Source organism: Zonotrichia leucophrys, chromosome 1A, assembly GCF_028769735.1.
Source record: "Zonotrichia leucophrys gambelii isolate GWCS_2022_RI chromosome 1A, RI_Zleu_2.0, whole genome shotgun sequence".
NCBI lineage: Eukaryota > Metazoa > Chordata > Aves > Passeriformes > Passerellidae > Zonotrichia > Zonotrichia leucophrys.
The window spans coordinates 39,114,350-39,137,587 of NC_088170.1; the positions used below are offsets into that span (position 1 = coordinate 39,114,350).

The following is a 23,238-nucleotide window of genomic DNA, read 5'->3' on the forward strand; positions in this document are numbered from 1 at the left end:
CCGGGGTGGCTGTGCATTATCCTGGAGCTCTGTGTCCAGGTCCCTCCGTGTCCAGCTCCTGTCCCAGCATGGCTCATCCCGGCAGGAAATCACCTGCTCTGTAGAATGGGGAGGCAATGCCCCACAGCAAACACTCTGCACCAGCTGGGAGAGCCTGGTCCTTCCTCAGGGCGAGGCGTCAGCCCAGCTACCCGAATCCAGGTGGGAAAGGACCCCCTGACGGAGTTATTCAATCTCAGTGCGGCAGCCCAGGAGGAGGATCCACCTCCTCGGGGCACCTGGCGGCCCCAGCATCCCTTTCCCGCTGCCGACGGCTGCTCTGTCTCCCCCATGGCGGCTCCGCAGCTCTGAGCTCACATGCGAGGATGGGCTAAAGTAGGGAAAGCTGCTGGATCCTACCACGGAGTTACTGACTTCTCAGCTACAGACTGCATAGCAATCAGCGAGGGGGAGAGGCAGCCGGGGAAAGGGAGCGGAGCGCACCGGGAGGGAGAGTGTCAGGGAGAGGGGGGATCTGGGGACTGGAGCAGGGGGGCAGCGAGGGGCACGGGCACATCATGCCAGAGGAGGAGGGAGCCAGGCAGGAGGGGGAGACCTAAACCCGTCGCTGAGCCACGAAGGCACATCAGCACTCCGTGGGATGGACGCTCCTGGGAGCAAAAAAATTCTGAGAGGCAGAGGCAGAAGGAGAGCGCTGGCGTGGGCAGGGCAGAGTTAGGAGAGGAGCAGGTCGCAGCGGAGAAGTAGCTCTTCGGAGGGGAAAAAAATAAACCTGGGCTGGAGGCGAGCGAGGACTGCAGAGAGACTTCCCTGATTGCTGCGGTCCGGCTGAGGCATTTGATGGTGAGATGGAGAGAGCGGCCGCTTTCCCGTTCCCCTGATGCTGGCTCGGCGCGGCTGGAGCCGGCGGCAGCCCTCGGCAGGACCCGGGTAAGAGGCGGTGCCGGGCGCGCTGCTCTCCTCTCCGGCGGGAGAGCGGGAAGGGCTTTTCTCTCTTAGGAAAATAATGTATTGTTTCATTTGCGTTCGCTCGGAGGAACAGCTATAAATATAACTTGGGGAGAGATGCGTGGCTTCGTGCGAGCGTGCCAGTGAATAATAAAGTTGCCGGGTGTGCATGGCGTATGCACGCACGGCTCCCGGGGCGGCCGCGGGCCGAGGGGCAGGGGTGGCTCCTGCCTCGAAACCTCCCCGACTTCCCTCCCCGCCCCCTTGCCGCCCTGGCTTCGGTCCCTTTGCAGGGAACTTCATTTCTTCAGTTCCCCGGGTTTTCTTAGTGTCTTCTAGCCCTGGGCTGGGTCTCGCTCACCTTCTGCTTCTCCTGCTCTGTGGATTCCTCTCTGCGCTGGTCCTGGCCAGTTCACACAGAGGGAGGCAGCTGGAGGCCTGATCTTCAAGCCCTCAGGTGCAAATGGGGCTGAAGTGGATGTGTTTGTTCTCCTGCTGCCTGTGGAGCTTTTCGGGCTCCAAATCTGCTCCCTTTTCCCTTGCCTTCCACCTCTCCTAGTCCCAGCATGGCTGATTGTGCCAGTGGTGGTCCAACACCCCAGAGAGGCACGGTGCAAAGGGTCTTCTGGCTGGTGGCTTTGGGTGAAGGAGCTCAGGAGGAAACCATGAGCAAACTACCAGAGGAACTCTGCCTGTGCTCCCTGTTGGCAAGGTCGGCTTCCCCACCGGGGCAAGAATGGCAGGTTTGCATGGTGCTGGCAGATCATCTGGGACATCCCTGGCCCCTCAGCCCCCACGGCCCTCCCTCCTGGGCAAATAGCCTGGAGTCATCCAAATCCTTCTGGGAAGAGCCTGGAGTTTCCCATCCCTGCTGCCCAGCCCTGGCCCCATCGATGGATGGCACAGCAAACAGCAGCTCTGGGGCCTCTCCCTTCTCCCCTGCCTCCCCTTGGGGGGTGCTGTGAGGGGCAGACGGTGACAATGCACACACGGCAGAGGTGACGTAGCTCCAAGGCTACCTCCAACCCTGCTCTGTGCCCTCCTTGGCTCCTCGGGAGGAGCATCCACAGGAGGTGGGCGGTGTGGAGAGGAGCCCAGGGCTTGGGGTTACCCAGAGCCTGGGAGGGATCAGGCAGGTGCATGGGCAGAGACGTGGGAATGTGCCCCTTCTCCATTCGCCACCAGAAGTCTCACCCACAGAAGCCTGAGACACCCCGGCGGTGTTTGCAGCCACTGAAAATAACAATCAATACAGGACAAATACGTGCCTTAGGGAAAAGCATGAACCTGCTGGGGACAGGGAGTGGTGGGGAGAGGACAAATGGGGAGGATGGAGAGGGCTGATCTGGAGGAAAGTGGGTTCCCTCTCCTCCACCTTTTTTTTCTTCCATCTCTCCCTGTTTGGGTGCTAAGAACAAGTGCCCCGACGTGTGGTGCTGGCAGTGATCCTTGTCCCTTGCAGCCCCCAGCCATGGTTTGCAAGGAAAACCGGAAAGCCAGGAGGTGGCTGGGAGGGATGGGGTTTCCTGGCAGGACCGGTCCCCCGGCCCCTCCAGCCTCGGCCACCCCAGGCTCAGCCATCGGCCGCAACCGGGAATCAGCCGCATCCCTGGGGCGGTGTCGGTGGCGGGGGAGTGCCAGCAAGGGGCAGGAGGGCACGGTGATGGGCACCTGCCCCGGCTGACACCGGTGCGGAGCAGTTGATGTCCTGTGCCCTGGGCACGGCCCGCTGTTGCCCTGGGCCGGCTCAGCCCGGCAGCGCGGCCCGCGATCGATGGATGGACGCTGGCGTCTCAGCGATCGATCCTTACTCATGCACGCGGCTCCCAGCCTCCCGCTGGCGCTCCTTTTCTGTGAATGGCACGGGCTGAGCGAGGCCGTCTGCGCCTGCCTCGCAACGCCGCGAAACTGAGTCAGGCTGGATTCCTGCTCCCTGACGTCGCTGCTCCTGTGCCCCTCACCGGGGCCGAGGGGCCTCACGGGGAACACCCAGAGGCACCGGCTGTCCTCGCCAGACAAGGTGGTTTTAACGGTGATGGTTGGGATTGGAGCCCCTTCTTGGGAGAGGTCCTGATTCTCTGGCAGTGGGGAGCTTGGGACAGGCAAGGACCGCTTTTGAGCTGGTTCTCGCCCTCAGAGCCCTGAGGCTCGTTCTGCAGCAGTGAAGGTGGTGCCGTGGCACAGGCTGCTGAGGGATGGGAGCTGGCTGCGATGTGACCCTGTTCCCGTGGCCCCAGAGATCCATGCACCTCCATGCCTGTCCTCCTGGGAGCCTGCAGCAGGCAGCTTGCTTCAGGGGCAGTTCTGGCATTCACCCACTGGTTTGTCTGGGGAGGAGATGCCCACCATCTCCTGGCACCAGCGTGCTGGCCCAGCAGCCCCACCGCTGCCCTCGCTGGAGAGCAGGCACTGGAGGGTGGAGAACAAGGCGCTCTCCGGCCCGGCGCCTCCCCACGCCGCCAGCCAGGGGCTCCTGCCGCCGCCCTGCCCACGCCCCTGCCACCATGGCAGTGGGTCTGCCCCTCACAATCTGGACGGCTGCTTTATTTCTATGGCAACATTTCTCCTGAAACACTTCAGAGGGAGCCTGGTGCTGTTCCGTAATGAGGGAAGCGGCGTCCCCCATTCTGTCCCCTGCAAAAGGCTCAGAGAAACGACCCTGACACATCTCCCCACCTCCTTCCCTCCCTGGCAAGCGGTACCAGCACTGGTACAAAGAGCTGCTGGCCTGGTCCCAGCTGCCTCTCTGCCGCCTGCTCTCCTTTCCCTGCCTTCAGCTTGGCTCTCCCCTCTGCTCTCGCCGGCTCCCTTTCTGCCGGCAGCCTGCTAAAGCACCCTCGCAGACTGACCAGCCGAAAGGAGCCTTAGAGCAGGTGGATGTGGAAAGTGACTCTGCTCTAGAGGAGGGCAGAGCCCCGGGAGAGCTGTATAGATCGGCCCCGCCAGCAGCGCGGTGAGTGCGGGGCTGAAGGGCACCGGGGATCCCAGGGGCCGGGCAGGCCGGCGCTCACCCCTCGGAAAAGCTCGATGGCATTATGAAGAGGCGGCGCCTGCCACGGGACCAGACACAGCGGCCCCACAACTCCTCTCCTCTCCCGTTCGCGTTGTTCCCCGCACCAAGGAGCAGCCTCGTGTCCGGGCGGAGGTGAGCAGGCAGAAGTCGCGGGCAGCGCCAGCAGGCGACAGGCAGGTGAGCAGGCAGGATCCCGGCGGGAGCCGCTGTCGCAGCCCGGAGGAGCAGGGCTGTGACAGCCACCCGTGGCCATGGCGGGGGGTATCGCTGTCCTGGCAGCGTGCAGATGCAGCCGCCGTGTCCCCCGAGCACCGCACCGCGCTGCCCCAGCGATGGCAGCCCCTCCCTGTGGGACAGCTGCGGGTAGGGAGCGGGCAATGTGCTCCGAGCTGCGTGAGCTGGGCAGCACTTGGGCTCGACACCCCCCAGATGTGCTTGTTAAACCTGGCGGATCAAGCCGCAGGAATAGAAGTCAGCAAACCTGTAGTGAAATACCTGATCCTCTCTCTGTAGGAATGCGGTTTTGCAGCTTACCTGGGATGCTCCCTGTGCTCCGTTTCTGGTGCCTAGCAGGCACGGCCGAAAGGGGAGCAGCTGGGGCCCTTTCAGGAGGCTTCTGCCTCTGCTCAGCTCCCTGTTAACCCAGCGACAAGGGGGTGAAGGGAGATGTTTTTCCCTGCCGCTGATGGGTTAGTGCTCAGCAGCCAGGCCAGGCTGGGAACTCAGCTGTCGTGCAGCAGCTGGGTGCAGAAAAGTGGCTGCAGCCACTCTCGATCGGGGCTTTGTGCAGAGCAGGCTTTGCCCTGGTTATTGCTCATCCTTGCTGCTGTCACTGTTGTTATCATCATTCAAAAACCATTTGCAGGCACCTGCCTTGCTGGGTGCTTGGCAGAGTCACCGGCGGTCCAATCCTGCCCTGCCAAGAGTGCAACTGCAGCAGGCAGGCAGATGATGTAAGTCACTCTTGCTCCCCTTTTCCTGCACACCGATAATTATCCTTGTCCCCTGAGTAGCCAAAAGCCATCAAGACATCTCACACGGGCAGGCACTTTGTGCTGAAGAGATGCTGAAGGGATACTGCTGGGAATGGCCTTACATCAGGGCTCCCACAGGGCAGAACGCCCAGTGAAGAGAGTTCCAGGGATGCAGGAATTAGTGAAGAGACCCTTTGCACTGTGCACTTGTGCTGGGAAGATGGAGGAGGTGACCTGAGTGCACTGCATCTGCCTGGGATGTGGGGACCCAGGGACACCCCAGAGCCTTCAGTTTTTCAGCTCTTGCAGGTTTTGCACCAGTCTTTTGGGGTCTAGTTTTGGCGGCAGATTGCTGGGGGTATGTCAGCCCGTGCGTTTCCTCGGGAGCAGGTGGGATGCAGTCTGCACCCTGGCTGCTACAAAAGCTCGGTTCCTTTTTGGCCAAGAACACTACCCCGGCAAGGCCAGGGCCCTTCTGAGCATTTAATTTTTCCTGTGATGCCAGCTACAGAGAATAACACCCACCTTCCTCACTCAGCAAGAAAAAGCAGGGGCTTCTCCCCAGCTGCCACTCCAGCAGCATCCTCTCCTTACAATCCCGCTCAGTCCGGCCCCCAGCCCCGGTGTGGTGTACCCCAGCCCCATTTTGTCCAGAGAGGGGTGGGTGAATGCCGGTGCCAGTCTCAGCAACCCCACCACGGGGCATCCCCACCTGGTGTGGGATCCTGGGGGCAGGCAGCCGCTCTCCCAGCGCCATTGTCTGGACGGTGCAGCCGCAGCAGGGATCGCTGGGGCGGTGTGGGAGCAGGCGGGAGGTGATGCTGTCACCTTTCTGTGCCTCTTCCTGACTTTGTCATCCTGGGGACCTTTGTGTGGATCCCATTTTTATCTGTTTTTTCTCCCTCTCACTCTTTCTCTCCTTCTCTCTTCGCTTTCTTTTCTCCCCCTCCCATCAGCATGTGGGCTGATCACTGCTCAAACTTTTAATTCAGATGGTAATTGGAATAATAATACGGGCAGAATCCTTCTGGCTCCGTTGCTGCAGCTGGCTTCAGGGAGCTATGAATAGCTCTGAGTCACACACTGAGATGGTTTAACTTCAAATCATTTTGTTTTGTTTTCATATTACCCATCCTCAGGCTCCAGAGCTTCACAGGGGGAAAAAATATCCCCCCTTCTCACTCCACTCCAAAATATAAACCGGGCAGAGGCACATGAATAAAATCCTCTTTTGGAGAGGGAAACTGGTCAGCGGATCATGCCTTGAGGGGCAGATGGGGACTGTTGGCACCTGATCTATTTATAATTATTGAACGAAAAGGCAGAAGTGTGTATATAAAAATGGTATAGAGTTGATTACAGCTTCCTCCCCTCGCCTTCCATATGTCAGTTGCCTTTTTAATATGGTAAAACTCTCCTGCACGGTGGCTGTGCCTCGGCTTGTGCCCGTGCAGCGCCTGCCCTGCCGGCACGGAGCAACGAGAGCTCGGCCGCTGCCTCGTGTGCCAGGACAGCCCCACGGCACAGAGCTGCCCCCGAGCCCCAGCACGAACCCTGGGAATATTCCTGAGGAGCAGGAGAAGAGATGGAGTTGCAAAGAGGATGGAGAGGACGCGCTGAACGCTGTGGGTCTGCAAGGCTCTGCTGAAAGGCAGAGAGGTCCCTCCTCAGCCGCGGGTGTTTCCGCCCCGGCTCCCCGAGAGGCGAGAAGTTGGTCTGCCGTGCTGTCAGCGTGCCGAGCTGGCAGCGGGGCTCTGGATGTGCTCCCGAGCCGGCCGGGGGCAGGGACAAAGGCACAAAGCGGAGCGCGACCAGCGGCTGCGGCATTGACCACAGACAGGAGAGGAGCATTTGCCAGACAACTCCCGATAAAGCAAAGACTAAGAGTGTAAAAATACCCTGGGATTTTTCCATCGTTGTCGCTCACAGTGTATGTCCCAGAGCACCAGATATGGTTGTTATAAAAAGAGAAGTGGGGGAGTGCTTTAGCGTGGACTTTTCTGTTCTGTTTCATGAGACTCTTCCATTGCAAATTTAAGGAAGGATTGACAATATATGATCTACTCTGGCAGGGGCTGGAGAAAGACTGGGACGTGCGAGGCACTGCACTGTGTACAGGGGATGGAGCAATGGAGGTATTGCCCTGGCACCAAGCACCCGGACCTCACTGTGCTGCAGATCCCTTGGAAAGGGACAGCAGCAGTGCAGCCCCACGTGCCTGCTCGGGGCCAGAGCAGAACTGGGGTGGCAGCGTGGGCTGGTGCGATGGCTTGTGCTGCTGGAGCACGGTGTCACACGGGAAGGAGGAGATGACTGCAGCACCGTGGTGGTGTCCCTGGCATTGCTCAATCTAACACACAGGAGGGCTTGGGAAAGAGGGAAGGCTAGCACATGCTTTGGGGCTGGAGGCAGCTGCTGGCCCCTGGAGGCCCATCTGACTGGCTGTTTCAGCGCTGCAAGGCAGATTCCAAAAGTGCCGGGGGGCTTCTGCAGGCCATGAAATTCATGGGTGTTCATGTGCACCCAGGAAAGGCAGCAGAGGGGTGGGGAGGCTCCTGTCCAGGCTGCAGCCTCCTGCCTAGCCTCTCTCCTTGCTGCACGCACCAGCTTTGTTTCATACCACTCCACAGGAATTGCCATTCACTCTGAAGCTTCCTCCTTCACATGTGGGTCTCAGGAGGCAGAGCAAGCTCCAAGAAATGCCCTCAGGCATGCTCTGGATTCGTGTCTCTGTCCTTAGCCAGGCTTTCCTCCTGCTTGTCCATGTGACAGGCAGCTGCCTATTCAGGATATGAACATAATCCCCTTCTGCTGGAGACACCTCTGAGCCTTCCCCCTTCATTGCATTTCTGTTTCAGGTTTCCAAGTGGCAAGGGGACCTTTTCACAGCCATTTGAACTACGTTTACATAGGATTTGGGCTCCTGGCAAGCCCCCAGGCCTTGCCAAGCTGGTGGCATTGATTGTGCCAGCAGGGACGTCAGTGGCGGCCCTGGCCCATCAGCTGCTGAGGAGGGACAGTGACCCAATGTGGCAGCAGTGCCCAGCCCAGGCGTTTCTTGCCTGCCTGTCTGTTCTTCCCATGGCGGCACCACGCGCTGCGGGGGTGTGTTGGGGTGGAAGTGGGAAACGTGTTTATTTCTGTCCGTCTCCTGGCTCGTGCCGCTCCGAGTTTGTGGCACTGGGTATTACTAACACTTCCCTGTGCCAGCTGGCAGCAGGGATGAATCAGATTGGCAGCACCACAGCGTGGACCCTGCACTGCCCGCTCAGCCTAGAGCGATGCCTATGGCAAAGTGCTGGTGATGTCTCCTGTCCCTGACCAGGGTCAGCCCCAGCCAAGTGCCAGGGGCTTGGCCTTGCTGCTGGAGATGTCTCTGTACCCTGTGGGACAGGGCTGTCCCCTCTGGGCCATGCTGCCTGCCCAGGCTGGATTGTCCCTGTCCCTCCTTTATGCTGGAGGTCTCAGGTGGCTTCATGAGCTGCTCACTGGCAGCATCCCCAGGCTGGGGTCAGCTCTACACCAGGAGGACAGCTTATCCTCATGCTGCCAAAATCACCTTTTGTAGCTGCTGTGGTTTAACCCCAGCAGGCAACTTAACTATCACTCAGCCCCTCTCTCCCTCTCACTGCCCCCATCCACAGTGGGGAGGGGAATCAAAAAGAAAAGGTAAACTTTTTGGGTTGAAATAAGAGCAATTTAATAATTGAAACAAAATATAACAATAATAAATATGTTAATAATATTAATATTATTATCAGTAATAATAATAACAACAATAATGATAATAATAATAAAACAGTAATAGTAATAATAAGCACAGTGAGAGAGAATAACAGGATCCAAGAGAAACATGTGATGCACAACCCCATTACTCACCACCCAGTGACTGATGCCCAGCACATCCCCAGGCATTCATCAGCCCCTTCCAGTTAAATCCCCCAGTTATATTCTGGGCATGATATTCTGTGGCATGGAATATCCCTCTGGCTAGTTTGGACCAGTTGTTCTGGCCATGCTCCCTCCTGGATTCCTGTCCATCTCCTCAGTGGCAGAACACGAGCAACAGAAAAGTCCTTGTCTTGGAGTAAGCCACTACTTAACAACAGCTCCGACAAGTCTGTTTGTTAGCATTATTAGCATTAGCATTATTAGCATTATTCTCATACTAAGTCCAACACTGTTCTGGCTACTATGAAGAAAATTAACGCAGTCCTAGACAGAATCAGGACAGCAGTTGATTGCTTCCTCCCCCTCCCCTGCTTCTGACAACTCAGCACACATGGAACTTGACGACATCACAGACCTTGGAATGTTGGTGGTTCCAGGTGTCCCCAGAGCCAGAGGTTTGTGGCTCTCCTCTCCTCTCCCTCCTGAACACCTCCTGATCCTGGTGTTCTGAACAGAGGGATTTTGGTGGCCACAACAAGCACTGCTGAAGCTGCAGAAGGTGGCACACTGCTTGTCAGTGTCAACAGCCTGCATGGCCTGCACTCCAGGAACACAATTTGGATTCTCCTGCTTACTGCAGCTGAGAGCATCCTGAAAAATGTCGAAGCCATTTCGCATCTTTGGGCTAATGATGATGGTCTACCCAGAATCTCAGGGTTTGCAAGGTGATGATGACAATGATGGTGGTGATGATGACAGCAAAGAATCAGGGAACTCCTGTCATTCTGATGTTCCTTCACCCTTGTGCAAGAGCAGCGACAGCACAGATGAAAATAAGACAGAGGATCTGGGAGAACCGACATTTTTCGTAACTCCTGGGGACGCTTACATGGTGAAAGATAAACAGGTGGGGTTGGCCAAGCATGCAGTGGAGCTTGAGAAGGAAGATCAGGAGCTTCAGGAGCCATTTTACAAAGACATGGGAATATCTGGCAGATTGGATGGAGATGAGGAGCCCAGCCCAACCTACCACCTTCCTGGGCATCAGAGGTTGCCTGCCCCCCAAAAGGCCGGTACAGCACCAAGTGGCTTCCATGACTCTTTCCAGCACAGCTCAGGCCAGCACTTGGGGACAGAGGCCGCTGCCACACAGGCCCATGCCATTGACCATTTTGTGGGACACCCAGAGAGCACCACGGGAGCGGAGCCCCACGTGCTGCACGGGGAGGACGGCGAGGACAGACAGTCCCTGTCCCTGCAGCCAACCTACGACTTGCTGTGGCAGGAGAACAGCATGCTCAGGTCGGAGAACGAAATGTTCAGGAGCGCCAACATCATGCTCGCAGCGGAGAACTTCACACTCAGGCAGGCGTTCAAAGAGCTCACGAAGGACAGGGCTGTGTTCATGGCCGAGGACGTGGTGCTCAGGGAGGAATACGACGTGCTCAGGGAGCAGTATGACAGGCTCGGGGGCGAGAATGATGCACTCAGGAAGGACAATGTCATGGTCAGGAGAATGTTCCAGACCTTCCAGAACAACTTGAAGAGACAGGTGTGCATGGTGGCGAGCCTGCAGGATCAGCTGAAGGCCAGCCAGGCTGAGCGGGAGAGGGAAGTCCAAGAGCTCCAATCCTTAGTCCAGGAGACTGAATGTCATCTTCAGATAATGACCCAGCGGGCTCTGAATGCCGAAACAAACATGGAGAGGCTGAAGCAGAAGATCTTTATTCTCCAAGGACAGCTGGAGAGATGCAAGCTGGGGAATGAAAACCTGAGAACAGACTGGTCTAGAAGCAGTGAAACAGAACTTATACTTCACCAGGCAAAACCCCCACGAGCTCATAATGGGCAAAGATGCCTCCCTCAGGTAGTTCCTGCCTCAGAAATGCTGCCCATTGTTACTGAGGTCCTCGAATCCACCAGAAAAATTCTCAAATTTTAAGCAGAGAAAGATCTATGAGTGTAGTTCTGTGTGAGTTCCATGGATCCATGCACGGTCCGAGGCCATCGTTCTCCCACTTGTAACCATTTACTGCAAATAAAAGCATTTACTTTGCCACTCTCAAATGTGTGTGCTCAGACTGGTAGCCTTCATCCTTTACGGAAATACTTTCCTTGTCGTTAGGTACCAATTGCAGGTACTGGTGTGACTTTAGCTGCTGATACTCTGTTCGGGCACTGTGGAGCCAGCAGCAAAGGCTGCCCAGGCTCTGAGCTGCACGGTCCAGCCTTGGTGGACTCTGCAAGAGGCTCTGCCACAGCCCCGGCTGACATGAGCTTCCATGTGGGAGCTAGGAGGAAGCACAGGATGCAGTGTTCTTACACAGCGTGCTCATCCCAGCCCATAGCTGTACCAGCCTGAACTGGTCATGAACAAAGCCCTTGTATTTCATCTTTGTCCTTTGCCCCTTTTTGGGAAGGGGGGAAAGGTGAGGAGCAGAGATCCAGGCGTTGCTGCACACGGTTTCACAGAGGGCCTTGGGTCCTCCTCCCTTTCTTTTGGAGCTGGCTGCTGCCGGGGCCAGAAATCCAAAATCTCTAGAAATGGTGCACCTGTTTCTGCAGCTGGAGAAAGAGAGTTGTTGGTTGTAGAAACTTCCAGGAAATTGTGAATTACTCATATGTGTGAGCTGTGACAGGGCCTTCCCTGTGTTATCAGGGTCAGTGCAGGCTAAGGATGAGCTTGGCATATCCAGGCTGGCTGAGAATGATGCCAGTTGAAGAGGATGTCTTTCCTCTCCTGGCTGGGGCTGGCACAGAGGGTTGTACATAAACTGCCCACCTTTGCCATCTCCCAAAGCCATGTGGGACCCTGCAGTCTGAACTCAACATGCAATGGCTCTGGTCAGCTTCATCCCAGCAGGACCATCTGTGGGTATGAAGTGACCTCTCTCCATCACATCAACATTTCTGATTAACTTAGGCTACCAGCCCCAGTCTGCTATAGGTTTACCCATCTGGACAGCAAAAATTCCTGGCCAAACCAACTTCATGAAGACTTGGACGTTGCAGGGCAGTGAGGTGATGGGACCTGGCAGAGTTCAGTGTCAAAGTGCTTTTTCCTGATGGGGATTTTTGGGCAGCTGTTCCCTTTTTTCTCTGTGTGGTGAGTTGTGGATTACAAGGTTATTTTCTTCTACTGCTCTCATAATACCCTTGGTCTGAACACCCATATTTGCATTGCTGCAGAGCTTTAACTGCCTCAGTAACTGGGTAGTCTTCATCCCATCAGAGGTGATATGTGGAGCTCCCTTCTTGCTGCTCTCCAGCTCTGGTCCTAACTGGGCAAAGCTGGTGGGCACCTCTGGCCACATGCAGTCCCATTCTGGGGCACTGATGATGGGGCAAGGGTGGTTCTCACAGCTTTTCCATCCTAGGCAACATCATTTGCTGTTCCTCTCTCCTGTCCATGCACAACCACTTGCAAGCTGCTCTAAGCCTTACATTTGATCCCAAAATCCTTGTATTTTTTCCCATATCTGGCAACCAGTGGCTGTTCATTGGCAAGGCTGGGAGGAAATAGATTAGCTGGCTGTCTGCATCCACACTCAGCACTGGCTGCTGTAATCCAAAGGCTACAGTGCAGGATTAGCATGGGTGTACAAAGCCCTTCCTAATCTGTGAGTCATTACCCCCTCAGTGCATTTCCCTTCCCAGCAGCTCTGGGCAGGTGGAATAGGTTGGCTCTTGAGTCTTTGGCTTCACCATCCTTCCATTCTGGGGGGACTGGGTTGGGACATCTGCTGGACATCCTCCCAGGACTCTGCTGCTGAGCTGCTCCTTGGATGCTATACACAGGGCATGTCGCAAGGTTTGTTTCCTCTAACTGGCTTCTCTTTGGCTACCCCTGAGCCCTTCCTTTCCGTCAGTTCTTTTGGGCTCTACCCATTGCTTCCCTTCTTTTATTTGAAACAGGGTGTTCTGCACACCCTGGAAAAAATTCCCTCAGGGTTAGGGTGGGCTGACGGGGATCCCTGAGGGCTGCTGTGCATTTCTGTGCTTTGTTAGTCCTTGTGTGAGAGGTATTTAGCCTGGCTGAGCTCTCGCCCCTGTGTAAGCTCTGATATTAATATAATAGCTCAGGGCAAGGGCCCTGTGAGCGGCTCAGCTGCTGTGCCCTTGGTCTGGAGAGCGGTGACCGGCCAGCCCTGCTCCTCTGCTGGCTGGGGAGTGCGGGGTCTGCGGGCTGTGCACCCAGTCTGCACCATCAGCTCCTCATCTACAGGCTGGGCACCCAGTCTGCACCACCAGCTCCTCATCTGCAGGCTGTGCACCCAGTCTGCACCATCAGCTCCTCACCTGCCCAAGCCAGGCTGGAGCAGGTGCCCCAGGGACATCTCCCAGGGCACCCTGAGCAAAAGGTTGGGAGCCTGTGCCAGCTGCTCTGATGGCTGCTGCCAGGGGGGATTGGATCTGACTGGGTTTTGCTTTGTCCTTCCCTGCCAGGCGCGTGCCCAGGAGCAATCGCAATGGCCGTGCTGGTCCCAGCTCGCCAGAGGTGAAACCTGGAGCTGCCCAGTCCCACGTGAGTGCCGCTGCATGAGCTCCCACGGCCTGGCAGCTCCCACGGCCCCCTGACACCTGATGACCGAGCGAGCCATGGGCAGCGTCCGGGTCAATCGGTGAGTAACCTCCTCTCGAGACCTGCTGCTGCCCTGAGTGACCCGGCTCCTCATCTGGCCCCTCAGACCCTAAATTCAGACTGCCTTTTGATATATTCTTCTCAAATTACCTGTCAGCGGCTTTCCTGTTCTAAGGAATGGCTCCTCTCTCCTCCTCCAACCCAAAACATGCCATATGCAGGGGTAGTGCTTGGAGGAATACTATGGAGGAGAAGCAAAGCACTGCATGGTGCTGGACCAGAAATTACAGATTCCAGCAGCACTGCAGAAGCCACATGTTCCCAGGAATCACAACTCCAGCCACCAGTGCTGTCCTTGCTGTGAGATGGAGGCCCATTCTGGAAGACTCCAGCTGACATGTCAACACCACAGGGTGGGAGGGAGAGACTCCCAGGTCCTGTGAGGCTGCAGCTGGCCAGGCATGAGGGCAGAGCAGTCTTTGTGCTTCAGTGCACTCTCTTGGTTTCCTCGGTGGTCAGAGCACCATCTACCATCACATCTTTAAGGAGTAACTGCAAGTGTCACGGGATCACATGAGGGGCAGTGTTGTAAGGGAGGGGAGCCAAAGGGGGAAAGATCTCCCAGAAAACGTGTGTGTAGCTTCTGCCGAGGAAACTGCCAGTGCTTTGGCTGTTGATTTCCAAATTACACCTTTGGCTTTGGATAAGAGATGCTGGAAGACACACATGTTGCTGTGGCAACAGAATTGTCCTGAGGCAGGAAGTGTATAAACATTGTCACCACACACCATGAAATCAGTGAGCAGAGCAGAAAATAGAAACTCCCAGCCTTGTATTATCTGAGGGCCAAAACGTGGTCAGGCTGCGGGTGCTTGCTCCCAGGCTTCCTGGCTGTCCCAGCTGCGGTCAGGTTTCAAACCTTTTATCCCTCCTCACCATAAAGGCTGGAAAGTACCACAAGCTACAAGCTGCTGCTGCTTTGTTGCCCTGTCAGGACCTTGCTAGATGCATCTTCCAGGCAGCAACACTCAGTGAACATTGCGGTGGATGCCCACCAGCTTGGTCAGGTTGGCACCATGGTGCAATAATCACTGACACGTGCTGTTGTGAGATCCAACAGGGTGGTACTGCTCCCCTGCGAACCACCCATGCCTCCTGCCCTTGGTGTCTCGGTGGTTGCTGTTACCCTTCGTGTATTCCTGACGGAAGTGCCTGTTTCTTCTGTTCCCAGGTACAGCATTGTCTCCACCGAGGAGGATGGACACAAGGTCTCTACGCTGGGCAGCATGAACGGGCACAGCCGGAACGGCAAGGGCCATGCTCCCCGGCGGAAGCACCGCAACCGCTTCGTGAAGAAGAACGGCCAGTGCAACGTTTACTTTGCCAACCTGAGCAACAAATCCCAGCGCTACATGGCCGATATCTTCACCACCTGTGTGGACACGCGCTGGCGGTACATGCTGATGATCTTCTCCGCCGCCTTCCTGGTCTCCTGGCTCTTCTTCGGCTTCCTCTTCTGGTGCATCGCCTTCTTCCACGGCGACCTCAATGCACCGGCCGTGGCAGGTAGTCCCTCTTTGCTCAAGCCCTGCATCATGCACGTGAACAGCTTCCTGGGGGCTTTTCTTTTCTCAGTGGAGACGCAGACAACCATCGGGTACGGCTTCCGCTGCGTGACTGAGGAGTGCCCGCTGGCCATCATGGCAGTTGTGGTGCAGTCCATCGTGGGCTGCGTGATTGACTCCTTCATGATTGGCACCATCATGGCCAAGATGGCAAGGCCCAAGAAGCGGGCCCAGACCCTCCTCTTCAGCCATCACGCCGTCATCTCGGTGCGGGATGGCAAACTGTGTCTCATGTGGAGGGTGGGCAACCTGAGGAGGAGTCACATCGTGGAGGCCCATGTCCGAGCCCAGCTCATCAAGCCCTACATGACGGAGGAAGGGGAATACCTCCCCCTGGACCAGCGGGACCTAAACGTGGGCTACGATGTGGGTCTGGATCGTATATTTTTGGTCTCACCCATTATTATCGTTCATGAGATTGATGAGGAGAGCCCCCTCTATGGGATTGGCAAGGAAGAGCTGGAGACAGAGAATTTTGAGATTGTGGTTATTCTGGAGGGGATGGTGGAAGCCACAGCCATGACCACACAGGCACGAAGCTCTTACCTTGCTAGCGAAATCCTTTGGGGTCATCGCTTTGAACCGGTTGTGTTTGAGGAGAAGAACCACTACAAAGTGGATTACTCGCGCTTTCACAAGACATATGAGGTAGCTGGCACACCTTGCTGCTCAGCCCGGGAGCTGCAAGAGAGCAAGATGACCATCCTACCTTCTCCACCACCTCCCAGTGCCTTCTGCTACGAGAATGAGCTGGCACTTGTCAGTCAAGATGAAGACGAAGATGATGATGAAGTGGGTGTAGTGTTAGGGGGCAACACCAAGGAGGAGGGAGGTATCATCCAGATGATGGATTTTGGAAGCCACCTGGACCTGGAGCGGCTCCAGGCAACTCTGCCTCTAGATACAATCTCATACCGCAGGGAATCAGCCATCTAACTCCTCCAACCTCCCCGTTCCACACCCGTTGCCCACAGTCTCCTCTGTTCCGTACCCATACACTGGATAAGTCCTTTCACCACCAAATAATGCCTCCCATGATTGCCTCTCAACCCCCAGATACACCAAGGCCAGGAGCTGCTCGGATATACTCCCTTTCTTGTGAGGTCGTAATGCCTGGGAGAGGAGTGAGGATACACTGCTCTTTCTGGGTGTGCAGCTTGGGCTAGAACCCCTCTCCTGCCCAGAGACAGGAGGGCAGCAGGCCTGGTTTCTTGTCTCTGAAGAGGTGGCAGGAGTCCCTGCCCTTCGGTGGACAGACTGGGACTCACAGCAAGTGTTTCTGCTGCTGAGGCAACAGCAGACTTTGTCACCTCTCACTGTGGGTAGGCCCCATGGCTGTCAAGGGTCATTGCCGTCACCGGGAGAGGAGCAACACCTAAGCACTGACCAGATGAGGATAGAAGGGAGAGTTTGGGACTCTTGGAGGGAGCGGGGAAGGATCTCAAGGGAGGAGTTTACTTGCATGTTTGTTGCTTGTTGCACATGATTTTGTATATAAAAGAGAAGGAGAACTGCAATCGATTTTTCCACGGCAAATGCCAAGCTAGGAGACAAGGACGTTCTATACCGGCTGCTCTGCACTCTCCTTGGCTTTCGGTGTCTGTCACCTCCAGAAGCAGCTCGGCTCCATGGACTCAGATCCAGTTCTCCCAGTCCTCTTGAAAAACATGTCCTGCTCCTCTCCTGAGATACTGGCAGAGGAGGCAGGGCCCCTGTGCTTACCACACTCAGACTGCTCCCTGGTGCAGCACAGCTGGGATGACAGACAGGTGACCTGACTAGACAGCAGACCCTCCACTTGCTCCTTTTGCCTCCTCCATTCTTCTCCCTGATGCCATCAGCTGTAAAACAGAATTTGTAACTATTTATTTTTAATAAAGTCTAATATCCCAAGGGGAGGTTTGGAAGCAAAGGACAGACTCCACAGCTGCAGCCTGGTGTAGAGACTGATGAGGGTTGTTAAGGCTGGTGTTTGCTATTTGTATGGCATTGGACCTTGGAAGCTCCATCACGAGGGCTCCCTTGTTCTGGGCCTCTCTGGTAAAGACCTATCACAAGAGGCTCAGAGAATTTGCTCAGGGAGGAGGTCATACAAATGTGTGCATGGAGGGAATAATCTGCATTAAAATTGCCAGCAGGATTGGACCAGCAATACTATTTGCTTTGGACATTGCTCTAGATTCAAAAACCCCATGAAAAAACCCAAAGCGTCTCTTTGTGCTAGAGGCAAGTGAAGGGAGGATGAGGGAAAACATCAATCAAAGCTAGACCCGTAACATCACTTTGTTGTCATTTCACAAAAGAGGTGAAAACATGATGAGCATTTTCCTTCAGGAGTAGCAGAATCACCCCTTCAAAACTGCAGATGATAAGAGGACAGAAAAACAAACGGGGAGCTCAGGAAGCTGCTCTGGGCACCCAGTAGCTGTGCTGTGGTGGGGAATAGCTGAAGAAGTTATGTCCCACCTAATCCCTGAGCTATAAAGCAGAAAAAAGCATATCAACTTGGAATTGGTTCAAGAAGCAAAAGGAAGAGGGGAAGAAGCAGAAGGGCAGGGAAAGAAATAGCAGGACTGAGAGGAAGAAGCAGACACAGAGGGCAGATGGTGAAGATGGAAGGGGAAAAGAGGAAGAGAAAGTGAGGTTATATGGAAGTGCATTTGAGAAAGAGCATAAATAGACTCACAAGATGTGTCTAGGCCCAGACATGGTCATTTCTCATCTTAGGATGTAGGTTTTGTGGGGGAACAGCTGTCCTGCCTGGGTGTACTCCATTCACTGGAATAATTCCATTCCCAGAATAATTCCATTCCCCAACGCCCTCTGGGCCCAGCCATGGAGCCAATTTTCTACCCAATGAACAGTGCACTCATTCCATTTCCCCAGGCAGCCAATTTCTCCAGGACAAATGCTTTGGGAGACAGTGTCAAAGGCTTTACTGAAGTGCAGGTAGACATCATCCATAGCCTTGCCCTCATACACTAGGCAGGTCACTTTGTCATAGAGGGGGATCAGGCTGGGCAAGCAGGACCTGACTTTCCCAAACCCATGCTGGCTGGGCCTGATTCCTGGGTTGTGCCACATGTTCTGTATGATGGCAAGGTGAAATGCTCCATGACCTTTCCTGGCACTGAGGTCAGGTTGATGGGCCTGTAGTTCTCAGATCTCCTTCCAGCCCTTTTTGTAGATGGGTTTCACGCTGGCTAACCTCCAGTCCCCTGAGACTTCTCTGGCTAGCCAGGACTGCTGATAGATGATGGAAAGTGGCTTGCTGAGCTCTTCCACCAGCTTTCTCAATGTTCTTGAGTGGATCCCATCCAGCCCTGCAGACTTGGGAATGTCTAAGTGGTGTAGGAGAGCATTCCCTCCTGCGTTATGGGGCTTTGTTGTGTTCCCTGTCCCTGTCTTTCATCTCAGAGCACGGAGTACCCTGAGGACAACTGGTCTCACTGTGAAAGACTGAGGCAGAGAAGGCATTAAGCACCTCAGCCTCTACCTCGCTGCTGCAGTGATCCTTGGCTCCAGAGCCCATCTTCCAGAGCAGTTTGCCTCAAAGCCTACACTGAAATGATGGATTCACTGGGTTTTGAGTGGCCCCCATCCCTCCTGGTTTTGCTGGTGCTTAGGCAGAGCTGCCTCTTCTCAGAGCTCCAATGCTGCCCACTTGGGAACTGGGGTGCCTCTCTCAGCACTAAATTCAAGAGTTTGCTGGTATAGGAAATGAAGTCACCCCCTCCTTTCATTATTTACTTATTTTCCCCTGGGGGAATAAGCAGGGGCTGGTATTGACCTGGCTTTTAATACAGCTTTCAGAGTCGTGTGCCTGCCACTGGCCATGGAAACAAACTAATGGACCGAGAGAGAAGGACTTTGCGTGTGAGGACGCGGACATTCAGGACACATGAATGCATCCACCATGGGGTGGTGGCCTCCAGGAGAGGGGGAACCCTCATAGCTGGGCACCCCCTCACAGATGTACAGCACCCTTTGGAGGCGGGTGGCAGTGCTTGGTGGGGATGAAATGTCCCCTTGGCTCTTGGGAGACCCATCAATCCCCAAGGAGCGAGTGTGCAGAGGTGCCAGGCAGGGGTGGTGCCCCAGGGTATGCACAGCTGGAGTGGTTGGGGCAGCACACAGGTCAGCACTGCCAGCCCTCCCTTCACCTGGGGGCCTCTTGTGGGAAAAATGGGACAAGATTGCAATCAATCTGAGGGAACAAGCATCATTCAGCCATACTGGCTCCGGCCCCCTCCATATGTCTGAACCTGCTGGATGTTTTCATGTCATGCTTGGCATCACGGTGGAGAAGACAGTGAGGCATTGAAGAATACCCAGCTAAACCCCTGCTGTTCATAATAAAATTGCAAGAAATCTTTCAGCGCTGTCAGATCATTAGGGAGGGGAGAGAGAAGGGGTTTGAGGGGAGGAGCAGAGGGAAGGAGAGGAACAGCCAGAGCAAGAAAACAGAGGTGGTGAGCAAGTTTCTGCCTATCAGACACTCCTCGTGCAGCTGTACTGCTGGTGCCACACACAGCCCCTCCAACAATATGGTGCAGCCACTCCAGTGTCAGTTCCTGCAAGCTGCACACATACCCACAGGATTTGCTGGTACACAGCAGCAGCAGGATGTCCTTCTGCACAGGTGTTCTGCACCTGCACACTGGAACTCCAGAGGACTCGTGCCCAAGTACACACTGCAGGTGCCTACATGAGCATGCCACACATGGGGGCATAGTCCATCATACACCACAACTTCATCCCATAAACACCAAGCACATTCACAAAAAATGCCACACAATGCAGCAAGTGTCTCAACAAGTGCCTCTCTGGCTATGTGCTGGGGACTCTTTTATGCAGCCTGTGAAAAGCCACCAGGAGAATCCATCTTGGAAAACTGTTAGCTACACAGAAGTCTTGGAGTTTTTAAAGATTCTGCAAATCAGCTGTCCAGGCCATTCATAACTGTAAACACACCAGGTACTTTGCCTTTTGCACACAGTGTGTGGAGCATTAGGTAGGTGATACCTCCTTGCACTGTGCTCTGCAGAGAAGACACCTTTAATGCAGGAGAAGGCATGATGTCCCTGGGGTTCTTCCCTCCTCTGGGATCTGATGGAGGGACTGCTTCCCTAAGACCTGCCTCTAATCATGAGGGACTGGCAGCTTGCTTTTCAAGAGGAAGACACTGCTTCTTTGTTCATTCAACCACAATCTATATTTCTTTCCTGTCTTACTTCTTAACATCTTATTTGGCTCATTATTGAAAGCTACTCAAATAACAGAAAGATAATGGGGAGAGGAAGGACTTTTTCTCTATGAATAAGATCCAGGCACTGGTTCAGATCCTCTATCCCATGACGACTAACCATGCTGTTGTCACTCTTGCCAGCTCTCAAATGAATGTTGCTGTTTGAAATGACACTTGAGAAACTTGTTTCATGTTTTATTTTTGGTGACACTTTTGGACAACCCTTTTGAAAAGAAATCATCATTGGCACCTTTCAACTCACACAAAATTTGCTCAGCAAAACATTTTGATACACACTGCAACTAAAAATATTTTTAAGAAACACAACAATAATCTCAATTGAGGAGAAAATAGGTTTGGATTTCCATGATTAGGAAATGGTGCTGGAAATGTCTGTGCTTCTGAACAAACATGTTAGGTTTCAAACTTGGTTTTGTCCAAGTTTTGCTCAGGACTGGATAGGGCACATGGCACTGCCACAGCAGCTGTGCACAGGCTCATGACCTCCACAAGAATGCCTCCTCTGTGTTCTTTGAGCTTTAACAGCTCTTCTTTGCTTTTGCAGGAGGGCCTCTTGCAGCTTTTGGACCAGCAATACTAACTGGCCACTGTTTTGGGCGTCACAAAAAAAAAAAAAAAGAAAAAAAAAGAAAAAAAAAGAAAAAAAAAAAAAAAAGGAAAAAAGTCTTGTCTTCCCAGGCCATTAGGGGCTTGCCCTCGCGAAGTCAATGGGGCTTTGGCTTTTTTGCCCGTGCTAAGAGCAGAGCTGGGCCCTAATGGAGCATCACTATTGGAAAAGCCCGCAGGCCCGGCGCTGCGCTAGATCCGCCAAGCTGGGCTGGGCTGCAGCTGCACGCGCAGGAGGGACAGAGCAGGGAATGCAGCGAGCTGGGATGCTGAAAACATCAGCGGGGTGGTGTCGGGCAGCGGGGCAGCCTCGCTGGGCAGACAGAGGAGCAGCCGAGGATGGAGACAGGGCCTGCCGTCTCTGCTCGCAGCAGGCCCCGCGGCCGGCCAGGGATGTCACAGCGGCAGCAGCTGGGATGGCAGCCGGCTCTCGGAAGGAAGGGCTGCAGGAATTCTCCTCCTGCCGCGCTCCCCAGGGTGGGGGTCCCGCCGCGGCAGCCCCGGGATGGGGGTCCCGCCGCGGCAGCCCCGGCAGGCCGGCGCAGGGACGCCGAGCGGCGCGGCGGGGGAAGCGCGGCTATCGGCGGCCTCAGAGCACCACCTAGAGATGAGAGCAGGGCTGGCAGCCCCGGCCTCGCCGAGTCACAGAATCACTCCGGCTGGAGAAGGCCTCGGAGGTCACCGAGTGCAGCCCTTAACCCAGCACTGCCACGTCCACTACCAAACCGCGTCCCTAAGCTCCATGTCGACACATCTTCTAAACACTTCTGGGGATGGTGACCTCTCCACTTCCTTGAAAAGCCTGCTCCAGGGCTTGACAGCACTTTCGGTGAAAAAAAAATTCCGAATATCCAAACTAAACCTTCCCTGGTGCAACTTGAGGCCACTACCTCTTGTCCCATTGCTTGTTATTTGGGAGAAAAGGCCAACTCCCCCTGCTACCACATCCTCTCAGGTAGCTGTCCAGAGTGAAAAGGTCACTCCAGAGCCTCCTTTTCTCCAGGCTAAACAACCCTGACTCCTTCAGATGCTCCCCATAAGACTTGTGCTCATTCCCACAGACCCCAGCATCCTTGTAGCCCCTGGCTCCCCAGGCCCACCCCGTGCTGCTTCTGGCCCCAGTGCTGCGGGGACACTGTGGGGCTGGGCTGAAGCTGAGGCTGACTCTCCAGGCAGTGCCATGGGGCACATGTGGAGTTTGGGGGAGGAAATGTTTGATCTGGAGTAAAAGTAGGCTCTGAGAGGACCAGCACCCACCCCCAATGCTGCAATAAAGGTCAGCCCTCCTGACAGCCAGGCCACAGCTTTTACAGAGTGGACACTGACTTTGAAAACAGTTCAGATATGTGCTACCACTTTGATTTCTTGTTGGGGACAAATCTGCAAAGCCATGCCAGCTCTGGGAAGTCAGGCAGAGATGACCTATGTTCAGAGTCAGGCTCTGCTCGTTGCTGCCTTGCTGTCTGCTTGTCCTTCAGCTGTTTCTCAGCACTGTCTGGTTGCATGTGCTCGATGTATAAAATTTTTTCCATTTATTTTTTCTTGTTATTCAGTCCCTTGATGGGACATGTCCAGCCTGCCTCTCCCATGCCACAGGCAGGAGGGCAGCATGCTCTGATGGTGGGACAGGGGCAGTAAAGCTGCATGGAAGAGATGTCCTTGTCAGCACCAGGGCTGTCAGGAAGAGGGCTTGCAATGCCCTAAGAGCTCTTCAGGCAACAACCATTTTGAATCCCCTTGGGACAATAGATAACCACAGCCTGGCTTGCAAACTGTAAGAAGACCAGATCTGGCCTTGGGCTTCTTCCAGGTCCCAAGGAAAGCAACACCAGTAAAGCAATCAGTGGGCTGCCAGTACAATGCTGACCTTTGACCACATCCCCTCCAGAAAGGAGCATTTAATGTGGGTAATGCCTCTACTTCCTGGGCAGCCTGGGCATGTGCACCCCAAGTGACTCCCTGTTCATGTCAGGTCAGCCTGGAAAGAGGTAAAGAGGAGCAATGTGACTCCACTGCCCTGATGTCTGTGAAGAAACTCAGGATGGACACAAACGCTATCCTGAAATAGTCTGTGTGACACAAGATATTTGAGCTTTACAAGTTTTTTTGGTTTCTGAAATTAGCCAGATTATTTTGGTGCTGGCCCCAGATTTGAAATAGCAAGTCTTGAAGCCTGGGACTGGGCAATATTTGGGTCCCTGGCTGTAGTGCATTGACAGAGTTGGTTGAATGTCCCAGTGGTACAGTCACTGAGAGAGTCAGCTGAGGGCCTGTGGAGCACACAGCCTTGTTACAGAAAAAGAGAATGAGGAGCTTGAAATTGCTCCTGA

The 23,238-nt window shown here is 54.8% G+C and overlaps 2 protein-coding genes across 3 annotated transcripts; both read left to right on the plus strand.

Annotated features, from left to right (window-relative positions):
* The first annotated feature begins 581 nt into the window (after positions 1-581).
* Positions 582-19,411, plus strand: KCNJ4 (potassium inwardly rectifying channel subfamily J member 4). 2 transcript variants are annotated; one of them, XM_064702409.1, is made up of 3 exons: positions 582-930; positions 13,273-13,448; positions 14,640-19,411. In XM_064702409.1, the coding sequence occupies exons 2-3, from the start codon at positions 13,411-13,413 to the stop codon at positions 15,967-15,969; spliced, it is 1,368 nt and encodes a 455-aa protein (XP_064558479.1). In that variant the 5' UTR covers positions 582-930; positions 13,273-13,410; the 3' UTR covers positions 15,970-19,411. The 2 variants fall into 2 exon arrangements, with proteins under 2 accessions (XP_064558479.1, XP_064558480.1); XM_064702410.1 differs by lacking the exon at positions 582-930 and adding an exon at positions 3,555-4,138.
* On the plus strand, positions 9,398-11,002 carry LOC135457468 (uncharacterized). The gene has a single exon (XM_064732072.1). The coding sequence runs from the start codon at positions 9,485-9,487 to the stop codon at positions 10,766-10,768; it is 1,284 nt and encodes a 427-aa protein (XP_064588142.1). The 5' UTR covers positions 9,398-9,484; the 3' UTR covers positions 10,769-11,002.
* Positions 19,412-23,238: the final 3,827 nt, after the last annotated feature.